Source organism: Fusarium sambucinum, chromosome II (assembly GCF_050947815.1).
Source record: "Fusarium sambucinum isolate potato_lamoka chromosome II, whole genome shotgun sequence".
Lineage (NCBI taxonomy): Eukaryota > Fungi > Ascomycota > Sordariomycetes > Hypocreales > Nectriaceae > Fusarium > Fusarium sambucinum.
The window spans coordinates 2222435-2242289 of NC_139293.1; the positions used below are offsets into that span (position 1 = coordinate 2222435).

The 19855-nt window shown below is 48.5% G+C and overlaps 5 protein-coding genes across 5 annotated transcripts; all 5 read right to left on the bottom strand.

Moving 5' to 3' along the window:
• Positions 1–782: 782 nt before the first annotated feature.
• On the bottom strand, positions 783–3985 carry FSST1_007527 (Zn(II)2Cys6 transcription factor domain-containing protein; the record flags this gene model as incomplete). The annotated part of the gene is made up of 4 exons (XM_083224319.1): positions 783–1144; positions 1199–2988; positions 3040–3309; positions 3372–3985. The coding sequence occupies 4 exons, from the start codon at positions 3983–3985 to the stop codon at positions 783–785; spliced, it is 3036 nt and encodes a 1011-aa protein (XP_083083488.1).
• Positions 3986–7116: 3131 nt separating this feature from the next.
• On the bottom strand, positions 7117–8256 carry FSST1_007528 (yeats family-domain-containing protein; the record flags this gene model as incomplete). Its single annotated transcript, XM_083224320.1, has 5 exons — positions 7117–7140; positions 7209–7294; positions 7401–7793; positions 7862–8064; positions 8138–8256. 5 exons carry the CDS (start codon positions 8254–8256, stop codon positions 7117–7119), a joined length of 825 nt encoding a protein of 274 aa, XP_083083489.1.
• Positions 8257–10453: 2197 nt separating this feature from the next.
• FSST1_007529 (Ran GTPase-binding protein YRB1) lies at positions 10454–11297 on the bottom strand (the record flags this gene model as incomplete). Its single annotated transcript, XM_083224321.1, has 3 exons — positions 10454–10548; positions 10602–10989; positions 11070–11297. 3 exons carry the CDS (start codon positions 11295–11297, stop codon positions 10454–10456), a joined length of 711 nt encoding a protein of 236 aa, XP_083083490.1.
• A 1222-nt stretch (positions 11298–12519) lies between these two features.
• On the bottom strand, positions 12520–14493 carry FSST1_007530 (uncharacterized protein; the record flags this gene model as incomplete). The annotated part of the gene is made up of 1 exon (XM_083224322.1): positions 12520–14493. The coding sequence occupies one exon, from the start codon at positions 14491–14493 to the stop codon at positions 12520–12522; it is 1974 nt and encodes a 657-aa protein (XP_083083491.1).
• A 2751-nt stretch (positions 14494–17244) lies between these two features.
• Positions 17245–18172, bottom strand: FSST1_007531 (thioredoxin-like protein; the record flags this gene model as incomplete). The annotated part of the gene is made up of 2 exons (XM_083224323.1): positions 17245–17493; positions 17549–18172. 2 exons carry the CDS (start codon positions 18170–18172, stop codon positions 17245–17247), a joined length of 873 nt encoding a protein of 290 aa, XP_083083492.1.
• Between the last annotated feature and the right edge of the window lie 1683 nt (positions 18173–19855).

Below are 19855 nucleotides of genomic sequence, written 5' to 3' on the forward strand. Positions count from 1 at the left end.
ACCGAACTGTCAATTCCTATCAGAGGACGCATACCAATGTTAAGGGGGAGAACACAGTTGGATAGGCAGTACGATATTTCACTATTTATTAGGGATGGCGAAAAGGAAGCTGGTTGAAAACGGACCAGATCGAGGTAGAAAGAAAAACTATTGATCCTAGACCTATCGTCTAATACTTTGTGACATGCATAGCGTGATAATGCAGCAAACTGTTTATAGGTTACTGAATATTAAAAAATAAAAATAAAATAAAATAAAAAGGCTTTTTAACAAGAGTATTCTCAGAGTTTTTATATTTTTATAGTACTTTTCTAATCTTTCATATCATCATAATGATTCTGCCATTGTCGATCCTGCAGACTACGCAACTGAACTTCAAATCCAAATCCGTGATGATGTTTCCATGTCGCCCTCCAAAAGTAGTTAGATAGTATGCAACCAACGCCCTGAATATGTTCTGTTATTTTTGCCGTGGCTTTTTACCATTCGACAAACTCCTCACTGCTACCACTGCAACAAGTGTATGGTCGTTCTTTCACTATGCCTCCATTTGTGTTTCCAAAAACGGTGCATTGACGCTCAGACAATCCCCCTCCTGTTGTAGTCATTGTCTTCATGGGTTTCTGACAGTGGTTTCCAACCGTAGATCACCCTGTAAAACGAAGAAAAACATAAGCAGATAGCCGTCACCTGAGGTCAGCATATCTGTCGTGTATGTTGATAATTATGTGTAACCGAAGACTTTGAACCAAATCGACGGTCAAAGGACTAAGACAGCTTAATTAAGCGTGGCTTGTCGGAGGGCCAGAAGAGGGATCTAATCCAGGGAACTGAGAAGGATCCATGGCCATGTACTCGAGGAGATCGAGGCCGCCGACATTAACGCCCTCGGGACCCATTGCAACGGAGGGATTTTCAACATTCTGAAAGAAGGCCGGCCCGGGAGGAAGATACCACATCTCGTTGCCTTGATGGTTCCAGTCTTCGAAGAGGCTGACATCCATATTGGCGACAGCGTTGTCTACGACTGTAGGCGTTGATGGACCCAAAGGACCCTGGCCGGGATAAGGGAAGTTTTGCGCTGAAAGATCGAACGGTGTCGCTGAGATATTGTTGGCCTCATGGGTAGCGGCTTGAACTGGGGCTAACAAGATTCTGTTAGTATTTGCATAGATTTTTTTATGTGAGAGTTGCTTACCGTTACCGTTAAGCCCGTCCCTAAGTCTCTGAGCGTGGCCTCCAACCCAGTTGGGGTTATCTTCTCCGTTTGGAGCCAGGTTTTCACCGTTATGCATATGCCCATCTGGGGCGGGGCTTTGTCCTCGGCCTGAAGCCTGTTGCATAGTGGGAGCCTGGATGAAACGGTTGCGGAGGCGGCTCGTGAGAGACTCGAGAAGGTCTGCAAAACGGATTCCCAGGTGAACGTCATCTACAACGCAGTTTCGAAGTGCTTCGACGGTTGCATCCATCAACTCAATGCTCATCCTCACGTCTGACCGCGGAGCACCAAGAGCAAAGGTCTTGAGCAAGAACATAGCACCACTGATAATGCGGAAATATGTTCGTACAGGAGCATGCTTCAAGTAATCGCCTGGCAACAGACCTTCGACTACTGTACGAAGCAGGTTCCGACTTCCTTCCACCACTTCGCGGATGTATTCCTGATCGTGCGCAGTAAAACCTCCGAGTTGGCCGAGGGGAAGCTTCCCATAGTTTATCATTGTCTGAGGTGACAACTGCGGATGCCCCCCATTGACAGCTGCTGCGCCATGATGCCCAGAGTGAGCAGTTGCTCCAGCTTGGGCCTGGTTGGTACATCGCTCGACAACTGCTTGCAGTGAAAGGGAGTTGATATAGATGCGCACATATTGATACTCGATCGTCAGAATATGCCGAATGAACTCAGGAAGTCGGAACAGTTCAAATTCCCTCCACCAGTCGCGTAAAATAGGCTCGAACTCTTTAAGAATGCTGATATACTTGCCGTTTTGAATGATTTGTGTCGTATGCTTTCGGGAACGGAAAATCTTTTCGTTGCCCATTTCCATAGCGTTACTGATGCCGGCCCAACAATGAATGATCTGATCATCCAGCTCCAGATCAGGCACATAATTGAAGTTGTTTCCAACTGACGAGGGATTCGTGCCTGGGGTAGTCCCCTCGCCAGTGTTGGGTCGGAATCGAGCAAGAGCAGGATCGCTTCTCCTGAGGTGAGCTGGAGCCATGTTGGTCCAACCGAGACGACCCGCGAGCTGAGTGGTATAGATAAGCAACAATCGCTTGATTCGGAAGGCTCTTTGACGATACGATTCCTCCTGATATTCAGGTCGAGTAATAGCATCGTCTCGGAGCAACTCATCAATGTCATCAAAGACACCCAGTTCATATGCGAGACCGTTCGCAGTGCTGAGCAGCATCCAACACATGCGGTCACTTCTCCATGCCGGCTCGAGCCAGCTCTCGATCCTCTTGCCTCCAAAACCGGGACCCAAAGTTTTACTCGGATCCTCATCAGCAGCGGTGATGGCCTGGAAGGCGGCTTCCATAGGCAAAACTAATTCATCGGTTGCCTCAGTAGGTGGGAAGTGCAATGCACGAGGGTGCCATTCGGTCAGAATCATCAACGACTCGATAGTTCCAAGAGTCCGTAAGCTGCCCTTGCGCAATCCCCGCCAGGGCGCTGTGCTGCTTGTTTGAGACTCGTCGAAAATGGCACTGGTGCTAGGTGGAACACAAAAGCCACCACCAAAAGCTTCTTGTCCCCATAAACATCGTTCGATCATGCCACGGAGGTACATCCATAGTTGTTCATGAATTGCATGGGATCGGCAATGGCCACCAGTACCAGGCATTTGACGATATCGTGAGGCAATCGTCAGAAGAGTAACTGTTAGGATGGGCTCCTCATAGAGCAACGTGACATGCGACGAGGGGTTGCTAAATGTCGGCGGTGATATAGGCGTCAAGGGAGACAGATATTTGTAGTAACTATGAAGGTTAGAACGGCGATTTTATAGCTGAGGACAATGCCAGTCTTACTAGTCAATATACTCGATAGCCTCGAGGGCTGTGAACCAACCGGCGCGAACGAATCGAAAGCGCTGCCATGCCTTGATAGCTTCAGTATATCCAGGCTGAGAACTGAGTTCGGGTCGTGAGAGCTCGGGATCGATAGGCTGTTCTGGTTTGGGCGGTCTGGAGGTTGATCTGGGAACATAACCGTAAGGGCCAGTATCCACGGGAGGGGGCCGAGGAGCCGCTGGACGAGCAGATGAAGTGCTCTCTCTGCGCTCGCGTTCAACGGCAGGACTGTTGAGTATAAAATTAGCTTCTGAACTAGCAAGGACCGAAAGTCTAGTCTGGAGACATACCTGTCTGTGGCTGCTTTGTAAAGTAGATCCAGTGCATCCTGCGGACCAAACACGCCGCGCCGCATAACAGTTTGAGCCTCAATGTTTTCCAGTGTCTGGTTGGCATCACCTTCAACTCCCCATTCGTTGTTCCGTCCGCGACCTAGTCTGCTGCCGTCAGGACGACGTAGCGGTTGGGCTTGGCCATGCGAGCCTCCGGGAGTCAAGGGTGCATTGCTGTAAGATCGGCGTTCGATGAGCGGTGGAGGGCTGTCGTTGGCATTGACCCTTTTGCGACCGTTCCTGATGATGTACTCATCCTGGTCGCTGCCATCATCATCCGTCTTGCGCTTGCGACGAGTAGCACTGAAGAAGCATTCTTTACTCTCTCGGCGACAGCGCACACAAGGAGGGTCGTGGGGGTTGTCGACACTACCAAGATCGCATCGCACTTTGCGCCGACGGCAGGGAATGCAAGCCTGGTAAACACGCTTGTGCTGAGGACCTTGGTTTGCGTTCCCGGTCGACTGCCCGGGGGTTTGTTGTGCAGAACCTTGCGCAGCGTTGTTAATTGAGGCTGCAGGACTCGAGTCGGAGGCGCCGGAGGTCGGATGGTTAGCACCGTACGGGGCCATTGCCAATGTCTGACAAGATTCGGAGGGAAGAATCGTTAACGGAGTAGGCGATCGAAATTGAACGGCGCGGGGGGAGGTTTGGAACGGCTCGGCGTCGACGTCAAAACGTCGCCGTTGCCGTGTTCGTAAACGGGTGAGCTCAGCTAAGAGCTGACGAGGCTCAAATCTGACGCGACGGAGACAAAAATAAAAAAGATCTATAAGGCTGATAGGATATGATGTCGCGTTTCGGTTTGCAGCGGTTCGGGGAGGGAATGTGAAGAGAGCGCGGGCCGAAGAGAAGCGGACTGGGGGGATAAAGGACCTTTTTGGAGTTCTCCTCTAGGTGCAATGAACCAAGAGACTGGGCGCAAGGGTTTTGACTCGAAGTGCCCTGTGCGTGATTGTTATAAACTAGTACGTACCCTGGTTGATATGATAAAGAATGAGTGGAAGAATATGAATGGATCCGTTCCATCGAGGTACTCGATGCGGGGGGAGGGATCACCTACTAACACGACCTAGTAGCATTAACTCAGTTTTAGCTCGAGGACAAGACTCGACCGCAAGTGGCCAGTGCAGGGTCAATTCAATGGGAATCTGTTGGTCTGGGCGATCTTCAAAACGGTAAATTGTCAAATGAGAGGTGAGAACTGACAAGAAACATGGGGTAAAGAGTCTTTCTTTCTTGTCTTTTCCTGGGGGAGCTACAGCACGGCCATGTCTATTCTGGGGGTGAAACATGCAGCAAATGTATATTAGTAAACATGATAGAAACATGATAGGTTGGATGGTTTTGGAGCAAGGTCACGAGTCTTGTTGCTCTTTTTTTCTGCTCCCCTTTGTCCAACAACTTCAACACGTTGTTACGAACAAATCAAGGTGAACTTGGGAGGCGTAGTACACACCAACATGTATCAGGTGACGACTTGTCAATGTGATACCTTACGTATTAAAAAACAAACCTTACAGGTGTCATCTCTATGAGCTTCGTTAGCTTATACGCCAAGAGACCTTTCATGGGAATGTATTTTAGCTCTAAACACTCACCGTCTTCACTTAATCGTGACCTTCCTAATCAATGGGCATTCCCCAGTTCCATTGATCTAGAAGACAGAGCCTTCAGAGTTTTCAATGGCACGATGGAAGGTCTAGAAGGATAGAACAAAAGAACCCAGTAAGCCAAAAGTTCGCGTTATCCCGAGACGGGCAACTCGATAATCAACGTCGAGCCTCATTGGCTCGCCCAGAGTTTGCTATCGTTTCGCTGCAAAACCGCTGCAAGCGATCGAGAAACCAGGGGTCAGGTTTCAATCTCATGCAGCCATTATCTAGAGACTCAAGGATACAGACTACATACGTCTCTGATATGATGTGCTGAAAGAAATACTCCGAACCATGTTGACCGGATGGGTGTTTATATTTGAAAGCAAGACTAATTATATTTCCTGTGTATAGGAACAAGGTCTTCTTTATCAACATCTACACCGTACTCGTCCAAAATGACTTGATCATCCAAAATGACTTGATCATCAAATTCGCTTCGCGATATGCATCAGCTCCGCCCCTCCCGTACGTATCGCACAACCAACCAATCGCCAAGTTGAGGCGCATGTCACGTTGACGACGCCTCCATCTTCTCAGTGTTTGACATACGTGTCGGTCCATCAGAATTTTCCAACATCTACCCGCGCATCTCGTAAAATGTATCTTGAACAAGAAGGACGTGAAGAAAATGCAATCTCGAGTTATCCCTGCTGTGCATTGGCATGCATGCTCTGCTATATCCTTTACGTCTTGGCTCTTTGAAATCCCCCGACACCCCGCAATGTATAGGGATGGATATCCTTGCTTTCCTTTTATTCGTCAATGGTAACTTGTCATCGTGTTGATGCCGTACACACTCCTTTCTCAATGTGGCTGTTAGATCGATCTTTGTTCGGTGACATATAAATCTCTACCCTCCAGTATCTCCAGCCCAGAAAACAACCGGAGGATTGTTCCGGGGCAACCAACTCGACGGTTGAATGTCTGAGTGCTTACAAATGATAAAATCACCCGCAGCTCTTCGCAAACGACGCCCTATTGAACGTCATAATGTGACTTACATGTAAACACCCAAACCACTGGGAGAATCCTTGCAACACTACCAGCCATGCGTACGTAACAACAACGCAGTCCAGCGGAGAGTAGCTCCTCGCTTCCTTATCTTCAGCCTCCACTATACCCATCTGCCGAGCATCCCGTGCTCAGACCAAGCAGGTAGTCAGGTCCCCGCTCACCCTCAAACACAAGGTGATACCTTGGACACTATCATTGCATCTCACAAGTGACGGTATTAACAAACAGTGCAGTGCTCTCGGTAGTAGATATTATGACTGAAAAACTTGATGACAGGGAAACCGGTTTCGTTGTTTGTAGCTTCTAGCCTAGATAGTATCGGGCTTAAGAGATCAAGTTCCAAAAACAAAGCTCATCATCAGTTTCTTGCTTTTTAAGCCAGCTTTCCATGAGACGTGAATGACATAGCAGTGACTCAAAGGCCATGGTTAGATCCAACGCATAAAAGTCCATCGACCAAGCTCATATGGAGTAAGCAGCCGGCATCCGAGAGAAGCAGGCCTGGTGCTGCCGTTTGAACTACATGACTACTTAAGCAAGACACTCGGTCACACCCGCCAGAGAAAACGGTATCTTTCAACTCCCGATCCGACATCTGATCGATCCGGCCCGTCAAACTGATCGGCCGAGGCCGGGCCAAGGCCTGATGTTATTGGCTGATCTCTTTTACATGCCCGTCTTCCGGCGTCGAGATTTAACTCTGCTAAGGAACTCGTTTATAGTTTTACACCAATACAACAAATACAGCATTGCGACCTCTTACAACGAAATGATTTAACACGAGAGGGTGTTCTATAATTTAAAACTCCCCGAGCGATGAGCGAGAACAAAGTTCTTTATAGAATTGTGACCAAAATCTCGTCTTGTTTCAAGGCTCCTTCCTTACCCCTTTCTGTCGTCCTCTTTCGTGCTCATTAACTCGTCATTTTCCTAAATCCCATGGTTACAGCAACTCCCAAGCGCAGACTATAGGCCCTATCGTCGATGGAATAACATTAGGGGTGGTGACATTAAGATATGGTAGCAAACATCTAGCTGACAAGACCCTTCTTAGACTGTTGCCGGAGCGCGTGGTCAGTAATTGGTCGTTTTATCATATCCTCAGCCATCAAGAGGAACTTACAAGGTGATCCCAAAGCTTTGAGGTGAGACTGTCGGGCATGGTGTAGAGATCAATGGAGAATTCTCCGGCTTTAACCAAGTCATCCACTATTAGCCACCATACACATCAACTACAATGCAAAGACAAGGGAGAGGGTATGTAGGGAACATATGCTGGATGTTTGTGCATTCGTGACGCGGGATTGGAACTTACCTTCAACATCACTTCTTATGTATGTGTCTGGCCCCTTGTTCTCGTTGATGATCTGGATGACACGGAGCAGATCCTCCTCCTCAAGCTTTTCCAGCGATTCAGCAATCTTCTCATAGTCGTATTTTTGAGCGCTCTTCTTGGTCGCGAGCCCCTTCTTCTTGGGACGGTGGTCGTCGTCGGTAGGGAGGGGGCCAGTTTCGCGCAGGCGCTCCTGCAAGCTCTGGGAGGGGTTCTTGAAAACCACAGTATGTGTTTGCTCATACTTGGTCTGCTGGAAGTTGAGATCCTGAATGATGGGCGCTAGCTTCGTTTTCTCCGTGGTGTAGCAATCGATCGAGATCTCGAACTCGCCCCAACCCTCGTTCTTGCACGTAAATGGGGCTTTGGTAAAGCCTGTTGGATAGCGCAAACTAATCAGCGTCTCTGGAAATCCTCATCACTAAAGCAAATATCGAACATACTCTGAACGGGATTCTCAAATGTGGGGTGCAGATTGTAGACAACCTTGGTGAAAACATCGGCTGGGCGCTCGTTGCCATCCTCATCGACCATGAAAACCTTCATGCTCCATTCTCGCATGGGGAACGCTTCGACTGGCGAGGGCTTGTCGCTAATGATATACTTGTCAGCAAAGATCGGCCGTTTTCTCCCCCAACAAATCGGACTGTCTTCATGAACGGTACGCGACCCTCGCGATCCAAAAAGCGTCGCAAGCTAGGAGGGAGACGCAAACTTACATGACATTCTGCTCGGTAACGACCTTGATTTTGCGCTGAAGCGAGACGTTAGCTTTAGTTTTAGAAGTTGTCAATAACAATTTTCGGCTTGATGACGCTGGGCGAGTGCGCGGGGCCATGATGATGAGTTCTGGGGTGCTCAGTCCTTGCGCGATGCGGACAAGATGCACAGTATAGCTGCGCGGTAACACAAGCTATCGTGTAAATGAAAAACGAACGAAATTGCGCTGGTACTGGCCAGACAGAAACGTGACAACAGCAGGTGGTAGTAAACACGAATGTGAGCAAACGAGGGTGGTGATGAAATAGTAGCCCGCGGAACAAATAACCGCGAAGAGAGAGTAAAAGGGCGATACCAGGCCGACCGTTGGTGGAGGGTTGAGAACCTTAACAGGCAGTGCGTGACTCGCCATTGCAGCTATCAGATAGAAGCCATCATGGGCATCTCATCTGTGGCTGCCTGCTTCTGGCTGTCCGACCCAAGCGCGCAACGGCTGTCACTGACATCGGCACTGCGCTGGCACTGGCAGTTGCAGACGCAGATGAATTTATGTATGGAGGCAAACATTAACAGACCGCGATCAATCTTTGCAAAGTCTCTCTCACCGCGCGACACACGTCAACGTTGAAACAGTGCATAGGAAAGCAAAGCAAAGCACCGCACACCGCAACCATCAACCATCAACCAAAAAGCTTCCCAGCCAAAGAGACTGCAACGGACGGGAAAGAAATCGAGCAAACAGACAACATGGACATGTGCAAAAGGGCGGCCAGCACTTGGAACATACATCGAATCGACAAAGAGTAATCCGATGCGAAAGGCTGGAATTTTCAACTTACCTCAACCAACATCTTTGCTGTTGTTCAGAAACAGCAATTGAGAGGTTCGAATAGTCAGAGATGGGGGAGATGATGAGCAGCCAAGATGATTGACGCGGATACACAAGAGACGCACAATGTCAATGAGGAAGTATGGATTGGGTTACAAGGGGGACAAATTCCTACAACGAAATGGATGGGAGACGTCGGAAAACGGAGAAGCGCCAGCAACTGGACAGAGCTGAGGCCAGTCCCACGGCGGTTGGTTGGACGGGGGGCCAGAAGCAGAAGGGAAAGGAAGGCTGGAGTGCAGGGCAGGCGCGGTTGATGGATGGGGTACCTGCCCAGAGACAACTAATGCTGAAGAGTGAACCTGAGAGAACAACACGACACGGCATCCAAACTCGACGCTTTTTCAACAGAAAATTTGGGAATAAACGCGTGGCAGAAAATTCAATTAAGAGATGGAAAGGGTTCAAGAGTTAGTTAACCCATTGTACAGCCAGACTTTGGGTTATATTAACAAAGACATACTTTGTCCCTGTACTGGTTGGGGACCAGCTTCCAGAGCACGACACGCTGAATCACTGCCCTCTCCACTACAATGCTCCAAGCACCATAACCGCGTCGGGCTGGTCTGGTCTGAACTGGGCTCCGTGCTTTTCCTTGGTTCAACTGCATCATGACATGGCCCATTTTGTCTTTTAGACTATCGCGATGACGTGAATGTCTTTATACTAAAACCACGGTTGATAGCAAGTTTCGATTCGTATCATCTTTACAGCTCTTCGTCAGAGCTAGCAATACTTCTCATTTCACTGGGAGGATCACAACATTGCCTTCGTCCATTCTTTAACAGTTGTACGCACAAGAAACTGACTTGGCTAGAATGGCATGTCTAGGTATAATAGTTCACATTATCTACAAAGTATCACATATACTCCGTAGTCGGATCCATCAAAGAGACTTGTCAGCCACATCTGCTCCGAATCCATGAGCCACAAGCACCCCTAGCAACTTCGAAGCTTGGCAAATAGCCTGTCATAAACAACAACAGTTCACACGATAAAAGGAATTATAACATCTATGGAATTTTTTTCTTTTACTTCTTTAACAGAGGGTGCTATGTGATCTGATGTTCCTATGATGCTAACTAACCATCCGTCCATCCATCCACTGATCCGCCTCGAGGCTAAACTCGAACAGTTCACCTCAAGAAACCTCTGTCCTTAGGAATCTCTATCTATCCATCTTAAAAACCGTACTGGGGGGAATATGGTGTTGTGGCGGGGTTGTGGTGTGTTGCGTGTTTGTGTGATGGGTCAAGCATCGCAGCAATGTGAGATGCCTGCGTGATGCCGTGGCATGCGTTTTGGGAGTGTTGGAGTAAGACTTTTTCCAGATATCACAGGACTACGAGATCGTGAGTCGTTGAAAATATCGAGATCGAACTCCGAAAGGGCAGGGGAATCGGGGAGGGTTCTAAGTGCGAGCTGTTTAGGAAGGAGGAGCCTCGGCCTCCTGAGCCTGGTTGAAGATCTCCTCGTTCTCCTTCTGAGCCTTCATGAAAGAATCCTTGAAGTTGTTGGCGTCTGATCACAAGTTAGTAATGGGTCCTGTCGCGCGTTTCATCCAGAAAACCTACTCTCGGCGTTGGCGAATCGAATGGCCAGGGTAACAGCCTCGGGCTCGCCCTCGCTGACATCGGCAGCGGCGTTCCAGACCCAGCTGCGGTCGGAGCCAACGTTGGGGGAAAGCTTCATCTCGGGGACGATGTAGTGGTTGGCGCAGACCTTGAGGGTCTTGTCGCGTCGCATCACCAGTCGGGTCTTGCCGTTCTCCTTGTGCTTGAGCAGACGAACGTCACCAGTACCACGCTCCTTCCACTCGCTGCTCTCCTTGACGAACTTGAAAAGCTTGGCGCGCATCTTGAAAGTCTGCTCCTCAGCCTCCTCGTTGGTCTTGGTGTCAACCTTCTCGGTCAGCTTGATGACGGGCTCGAAGTGAACGTCCTCGGACTCGGGAGCATCCTCCTATATAAGCAAGGCTGGTTAGCTTGGAACGTTTCGAGGGGAACGACTATAGCATGCCATGCTGAGACATGTCAACATACCTCATCGCCCTTGGCGGCCTCAGCAGCCTCTCGCTGAGCCTTAGCGCTGCCAGAGTTATCGCCGCGCTCCTCGTCTTCCTTCTTCTCCTTCTTAGCACCGCCGCCGAACATGGAGAAGACGGAGGAGGATGTAACAGGCTTCTCAGCAGCAACCTCAGCCTCGACGGGCTTGGTCTCCTCAGGCTTGGTCTCCTCGACCTTGGGCTCGGTGGGCTCGGAAGCAGACATTTTGGTGGTTGATATGGTCGGTTGTGAATATAGTTTGAATCTATTGCCCCTCAGACGTCAGCAACTTTTTCATAACCCAGGATCCTAGTCCCGCAGTCATGGCTTTTACCCCTCCTCAAGGAGGGGCTCAGAGCCATGATTGCCCACCAGGGTGTCAAAATGCAGACAAAAAAACAGGACGAGTCAAGAACCAGCAGAGGCGCACTAGACTTACCAAGATAAGCGAAATGTGGTTATGAATATGCTTCGAGAAAGCAAGGGGTGGTTGGGAATTTATGTGATGATGGTAGATGGTGGAAGTGGGTTGCGGTCAAGGTCTGGTGATTTGTTTTCGTCCTTGTTAGGCTGCCGTCCCGCCTAAAAAAAACTGAGCAGCAAGTTGCCCCTCAATTTCCCCTGTTGTGCCCTGTTGATTCTTAGGCATGGCGAAAGTCCATAATACTGGCTTTTGATTGGGAGTGAACTTTATCTGTGGCTAAGTACCTCGCGGGCCAACGATCGCCCTGTCGGTACATGCCCGCCTGTAATGATTCAAGATTGGTTGTGGGGTTACTCATCATGTGGAACTGCAACAGACTGGATTCAGCATTAATTAATGCGTACACTATGACTAGTTCCATCTTGAGGGCATCAACTGCAATTACTCGTAATTTTGGTGACAAGAGAAGGGCGGAAGCTGTTACAAAAGTGCTGAGACTTTGTGATCCCAAATGTCCACATATAAATAACGTTGGGAGAGTCATCTCAATCCTCCAAATAAGTAGCTCCTTTTGGGCACTTCACGATGGACTCATTTCATCACTATGGAACTGGCCTCGAATGTCATAACCACTAACAAGCACTCAAATACCACGATTCAGGAGATGGGATGGATTAAATTACTATCTTCTTACAGTGGCCCCTTTTCCGTTTCCTATACATGCCGTTCGCCACTCAGCAACGGCCCAGCCCGGATAGAACACTCTCAAAGCTGTAGAAGAGGCATCAACCACATCGACTACCTATTGTGGAAATAAAAGGAAGTAAAGCCAATAAAAGCAAGTCAAACACGTCTACAAATGGTATGAGACCCCATAAACTCCAGTCCACCAACCCCATACCTCAGTAATGAACCCAAAATATTCCTTGAGAAGACGCTGCCACGCCTGATGCGAGCGACGAAAAGGCAAAAATAGAAGACCCTCCACGCCATAAGCAACTTTATGATGCAGCTGAGGCATCACTATTTCTTCTGTCCTCCTGAATCGTCTCGAGACTTCATAAACAAAGCGCGGAAGGGTTTCGAACCAGCTGATGCCTTCCTGGCGGGCTTTTGAACAGGTTGGTTCTTCAGTAGCTTACCATTCATGAACTGTTTGGCCGCATGTTGGTAACGATCATGTTCTTCATCGCCCGCAGTCACCTTGAGCCACCAAAGCTTTGCTCTAATTTGTGCCTGAAGTAATTCGAGCTCGGCTTGGTTTTGCACGACTTCAGTGTTCGGGATGTATTGCTTGATATTAGCTGCAACAGTGTCCAACTTCTTTGAGATGTCTTGCTTTGCCATTTGAACGCGGCACTTGATATCCCTCTTGGCCCAATTCAAAGACTGGTGAGCATCATGGAGTTTGGTGCCAAGATCTTTGCACAGTGTGTCAGACGTGGTCATGAAGTTTCCGGAAGCAGTCTCTAATGAGCGTCTGGCGTCCTCGAGGCGCCGCTCTGCCTCTTGAGCAGCAGCAGGAACAAGCTCTGGGACACGTTGAGCGAGAGACCAGGTCAGGTTCAAGGCCTCCGAAAACATGCCCTTCCCGAATTCGACCTGGAGGACTTTGTGAATTTTGGGGCGGCAAGTAGTGTAGATGTCAAACTTGACGGTTCCATAGGCTTCCTCTCTAGGGATCTTGAGTAGAATGCCTTCATCAACTGATGAAGTGCCGAATCGGACATGTTCTTCGCCACGCTTGGCATTGAAGTTGAGACAATCTCTATCAAGCCATGATTTCTTGATGCCTCGAGGCATATGAATCAAAAAGTTGCCTTGATGTCTCTTGACAGTCACATCAATCCTCTGGCTGCCCCAAAGCCATTCATTGGTGCGGGCATCCTGAAGGGGAATAAGTGCTGAATTTATAGATGTGGAAAGGGACTGCGAAGTTGGCTGCGAGCTTCGACTTGAGGATAAAAGAGTGGGGTGGGTTGTGACAGCGGAAGTGGCTGCGGGGATGTGGGGAGTTGCATCTCTCGAGAGTGGAGAGAGGAAGAAGCTGATCAACGAGACCAGGATAAGCAGAAGGAGAGCAGGTAGGGACGACATGGCGACTCTACTGATTGCCTCTCTGTTCGTAAATTCAGGGTGTTGGGTTTCCTTCAACCATTTGTGAAGTGTCGCCCGTTGGGTCTCTTCGTCATTCTCTACCCCGCTAGGTAGAGGCAACCGATCAAGCTTATCCATGTTGCCAGCGTCTGGGCTAGGAATCGATGGGGTCTTGAGGCTTTGCTGGGTATACTCGAGAGAACTCCTAGATCGAGCCTCGTCTTCCGACTCGGGTTCCTGTTCGGCAGGCTGTGACTCAGGCTCGGGCTCTTCGTCAGGTTCAATATCAGCCTCGACCTCAGGGAGTGGACCGTTGTTGACTACTGAAGCCCAGCTTTGTTGTGTTTGCGGAGTTTTGTTGACATCCATAGATCCAGAGATATTATCAGACTCTTCTTGGGTTTGTTGAGCAGAGGCTTCAACCTCATCGGTTATGGATTCGTCGTCGCAGGTCTGCTCAGTACCGGCGCAACTTTGGACGTCGTCGGGGCGGGCGAGGTCGAAAGAGTCGACAGACTCGCTCATGGACTCGTTGTAGTTTCCATCCTGAGACTCGGTGTCGATGTTAGAGATTAGTTCATAGGAGGATTCGGCCATAAGCCCCCCATCCTCGTGAGTAGTGGTGAAACGCATGATGTCTGGATTACTAGATGAAATCCAGTTGGCGAGATGTCGATTGCCTAGTGGGCGAGGAAATCGAAGAGTAGGTTCAGAGGTCGACAAATGACTTCTATTCGGCGTTGTTGGTCGAGAAGAGAAACTCGTGGCGTGGCGCCCAGGAGCTGGTGTAAGCGGCGAGGTCGAGGGTGATGACGATGAAGACTGGCGAGTCGATCGGTGTTCAGTATCACGGGGCACGGTAGAAGGAGGGCGGAGAGTTTGAGGATCTTGCTGTTCCATAACGAGGTGATAATAGAACAGGAAGAGATTCTATTCCATCACAGGCTTCGTAGCAAGAAGCAGCCTATGTAGGATAATAGATGAGGTGTCAGGTGAAGTCGGACTGCGAGGGGCAAGAGAGACTGAGGTATGAAAGGATAAGGTGAGGGGTGAGCGGAAGGCCGGATAATGGGGAAGGGGCGTCTGTGTAATGGTGCGATGGCGGGGGGGAATTGCTGTATAAAATAGGTGCAAGAAGGTTGAAAAGAAGTAAAGACTACTAACCAGAGAATAAAAGATAAAGATCAAAAAGCGACCTTTATGCACTAGAAGACGTGTGCTTATTTCAAGGTCCGTTCCTTGTCCTGAAGGCGTCTTGACTTGGGTTGTCGAGCTTGGTTGCCTAAGCAGGGCTGTAAGGACGGAAGGAAGAGGCAAGTCGAATGGCTGGGGTTTTAGTTTGTATGCACTTTTGGTAGAAGGAAAACAAAGTCTTGTCTAATAGCAGAAACGTTACTTTGAGGATGAAAAAGTCAAACTCAAAGCCTCATATTACGTTGATGAGATTGATGGGCTGATGGTAGGCAGTTGCCTATGATGGCGCACAGTTTCGTGCCGTGAGGATTAAGCTTGGGTCTCCACGTTGCTTGATGAGATGCCTCCCTTGTCTTGTTGTACCCTTAGCTTCGGCCTAGGTAGATAAAGAAGGGAACATCTCAGGGATAGATTATTTCGGCTTTGAGGCGGTGATGGCTAGGAGAAGGAGAGGAGAGAGGAGAGAGGAAATGTGCGTTGGAGAAAAGTAACGAAATCAGGCAGTCAGACAGATGGACGAAGTGCACATTCACATTCACTCATACACTACTGCCAAGGGTGGATCGCTTTGAGCTTCAGCTGCCCAGGTATGTTTCTTTGGAACGCCACTACCACTGCCCTGAACTTAAACTCTGGTATATGCCCGTTGAATAGTCATCAGGATATCAAGGTTCTTTAAGGGAATTGTTCTTTGTTTCCATGATGGATGTGTGCATGAGGCAAATTAGAAATAGATCCCCAGGTATTCACGACCTCTCAAGGTCGTTGTGATCCGATATGTTCGATGTTGTACCTTTCAAGCGCCTGCTGTCGTCACTTAAACCAGGGTCCCTGCTAGCACTAAAGAGGATCTGGTCCATGCAATTCACGCCCCGTCAGATAGGACAAACCCCCCGAGAAGTCAAGATGTGACTCTTTGTTCGTTGAAAATATTTCAAAGGTTAAAGTATAACTGTGATATATCAAAGTTCATGGTCCTTTGGCTTATTCATCTATTTAGTTTCTATAGAAATGCTTCATTACTGTCGCATCATGTACTCGAATAGCTCTTTAATGTCTGTACGTCGGCTTATCGCTTTGCATGCCGCTATCGCACCCTGCACCCCCACCATAAGCCCGTCGTGACCTCTTAGCGTAGCTGCGGGGTAGAAATGAGACTGCTCCAGGGCTGTTTCGGGCTGAAATAAACCCACTCTCGAGACCTCGTGAGCAACCTCTTCCGATATCTGTATTCAACTTGTCAAGTCCAACTTGTGTCACCAATACTAATTAACCGCTCAAAACGACGCTGTAGTTTCAAAGAATTAGGCCTTCTTTCTAATGCTAGAACTCATATTTGACTCATACAAGAGTTCTCCTCACCGCCATGGTTTAAGTGTAACGACATTGTCAATCCTGAAATCCAATGACAATGGACGAGCACCATTCGATGCAGCCCCGTGTCTCAATGCCACTTTATTAACAGGAGCAACTGCAGTGGCTTACATGACGTAAGAATACAGTGCCCCATGCCAATGTACCTATCCGTAGGTACCCTGCATATGAGGTCAAAGTCGAAGACAAGAGTAGACCTCCATGGCTGTGCCAGTATCACAGAGTACCAAGTGGATAGCAGAAACGCTGGGATATCGTCGGCAAGTAGTCAAGTTCATGGTCCAGAGAACAAACAAGTGGTGGCATAGTCTAAGCCATAATGAATTGCATTAGTGATCTTGTCTAATGCATCAGGCATCTTGGAGTTCCCGCCATGACATTCGGGTGGTCTAAGTGATGAATGCTTCAGTGTCATTATCTAATGTCCATTTCCTTCTTCAATCCAATGCTTTTACAGGGGTCGTAGAGAGTATATATACACTTGTAGAACACACAAACCCACAAAGGTACTTAGATAGGTAACCATACGACAAAAGTACCAAGATACAATCACAGCATGGTGTCCTGGTTTCGTAGTCAACTCAAAGACGGGACACTGCATCGTTCTCATAACATAGGCATATATCATCATAATTTAAAAGTAATACTGTAGAGTACTGTTGTAAATTCATTTGGTTTCTAATCTCAAAAAAGGGATTATTATGTCCAGCCCAAATATCCCCATGTCGACATATCCACAAAAGGTAGTAAGGGTATCTCTATCCGTAAATCCAAAGTCTATAAACAGGCACCGCCATCATTGCAATGTACTCATGCAGTCTTCTCTTCGCGTAAATGTAATAAACCAAATGATCTAACAGTCCTTTTACCGCCCTCTAACTCCGCCAATAAAACATAGGAAAATAAATAGCACATGTATCCCTCCCGGAGGGTTACTCAGTGCCATGTATGGGTATCGTAATCAAAGGCTTCGATGTGAACCGGTGCCAATCAGAAATAATTCAAGTGTTCTTTGTCGTAGACGTGGCCGCATTAATGTAGTGTGATGTGTGATGTGTGATGCAAATGATGTGATCCAGTGCACTATAGAATAGTGTGCTTTTGGAATAGTTGTCTCAACGATGAGGTACCGAAGGTCTCATCGTCGGGGATCATCTCAATCAGACCCGTTAGATTGGCGAAAAGATCACCCTGGTTTCGGTACCCCAGGATTGCGGGTACAGCAGCGTTGTCAAACTCGATCTCCTCATAGTGGACCTTGACAAAGTGAACCTCGGGGTTGGCCTTGACGATAGGCATGAGTGCTTGCTCGATAGTGGCAGAGACCTCACACTGGACGAGATAGTTAGTATCGGGTTACTAAAAGGACATATAGATCAAAGCATACCTCGTGGTCATACACAAATACAACGACAGTTGTTTCCCTTCCAACCTTCTCAATGGCGTCGAGGTATCCGAGGGCATCCACCTCATCTAGGCGGCCATAGATGCGAACACTAGGGCTTGTCCTTCGGTTGTTCCTGATAGATCGGCTGGCCTCGCTCTCGAGTTCGCGTCGACGGCTCTCTCTCCACTCTGCGAGGAAAGCTTCCTCGTCGGCGTCGCTCTTGGCATCATCCTCACTGCTGTCGGTGTCGCTCTTGGCCGGAGCAGGAGCAGACTCAATGCCGAAAATGCTGTTGCGGGCAGTACGGACGCGGTGTCGCCACTTGTTCTTGCGGGCAGCCTCATAGTTCCGTGCGTCGGCAATGACACCCTTAACGCCAGTAGCACGACCGCTGTCGAAGGAGACAGGAGGAAGCTTGATCTCGGAGGCGCCGGCGCCAGTGAGGCGATCAACAGTAGGCATACGCATTGCGTTGTCGATTTGTTCGTTGCGGAAAAGGTCTTCTTCGGAGAGATCTTGAATATCTTTGAAGTCGGTGTCGTCACGGTCCTCTGGATGGAGGGTTTCACGGTGTGTATTCTTGGCGACCAGGTCGTTAAATTCTTCTTGAGCGGCAGTTGACATGATGGGCAAACTGGGGGGGAGGGAAGCGGTTTAATATGTATGTGATTGTCTGGTAAGAAAGAGTGTGATGAAATGTCGGAGATGGTCAATGCCTGGGACAGGTAGATTCGGAAACACAAGTGCTGTATCGTTCTGGAAGGTGTGGAGAAGGATAGGAAGGGGGTCGTACGGAGGACAGGGCACACAAAGGCGAAATCCGAGTTAGAGAAAGGCAGCACTGAGCAATCAGGAGTGGTTAATGCAGGGACAGGGCGGTGAGATTGGGGGGAAAGCTTGGATCCAAGGGTAAAGAGAGGTGACGAAACAGCGGAAGTGGAAGGGGCGATAATCCTCTTTTGAGACTTGAGATGTTTCAGGGCTTGACATTAGACCTTAATCGACAAGAAACATTGGAGAGAATGGGAACGAGCCACTTGATGATCTGTCCTGTAAACGGGCAGTGGGCGCAAGACTCGGGCGGAGCAAGGTTTGAGCGCTTGTTACAGGGCGTCGACGATTTTGAATCTGAAGAGGTTGACTGGAAATAGAAATAACAATTGGGTCTGCTGGCATAAAGTAAGCCAATCACAAAGTTATACAGTCTGCTTACCTATTGTTGGTGTTTACCTACCTTAGTACAGAGTACCTTAGTAGGTAAGTAGCTATTGATGTCTTGGATGTTTCTGTGTTTATCTGAAAAGGCTGCATCATACCTCGTCGCAGATCCCAAGACTAACATCTCATCCTTTCTTGCGATAAAAGGCATAGTCGATTCACGATGCAGCACATACACCGACTTTCTTTTTTTTTTGTTCAAGCCATGGACGCGTGTTTGGTTACTAGTATCTCTATCAAGTCAAGTCAGGGGTGGAGAGCTTCCAAATTAAGCAGGGATCCAGGGTTTCCAACGGCTTTTTCTTCACCCAAATACAACAGAAGCTAACAAATGCTACTGCTATTAATCGGCACTCCCGGATATGGACATGCAGTCCGCATCGAGTCACTTGGGCCGAACAATACAACATATACTAGTGCATCAAAGGAAAGATAATTGGAACTGGTGAGATGAGGTTTGATGCAGCAGAGTCGCACCACTGAGGGATCGGCTGTTAAGGGGAAATGTCATGCTCATCATTGACAGACAAGTGATGATATCAGAGTTAAACAATAATTAATTACCCCTCTTTGATAAACATCACAAGATCAACATCTGTCACATCAAACTGAACCTGATCTTCGATTTGTGTTGAATAAATTGTCTGGCGTAGACTAATGGTGCCTCGTGGCTCGAGTCTCCAACATCCAACCACCAACACATTCTGCGACAGCCCGGAAACAAAATCGGCAACGCCACGCGGGTTCCTGGCATACAGTAGTACTGTACCTGGTTATCAATAGACAGGCATCTTGAGCGAATCAATCAACAGTCCCAAATATCCACTCTTCCATATTCGATCACCAGGCTGAGAAAGTGTCAATCTCATCACTGCCTTGTCTGCCAACGTATCGGGTAATTTTGTGAATGCCACGCAATCTCAAAACATGGCATCATTCGCAACATGTAGCAAGATCAAGTAACGTTCGCGTCCACTTAAGATCTCAAGCCATCACAAGCCCCGTGCCCTGCCTGTGCTTCGCCTATGCTTATTGTTGGTCGCTTGCTGCCCAAGTCCACGGACAACAGGGGGCGGTCTAGGATCACCA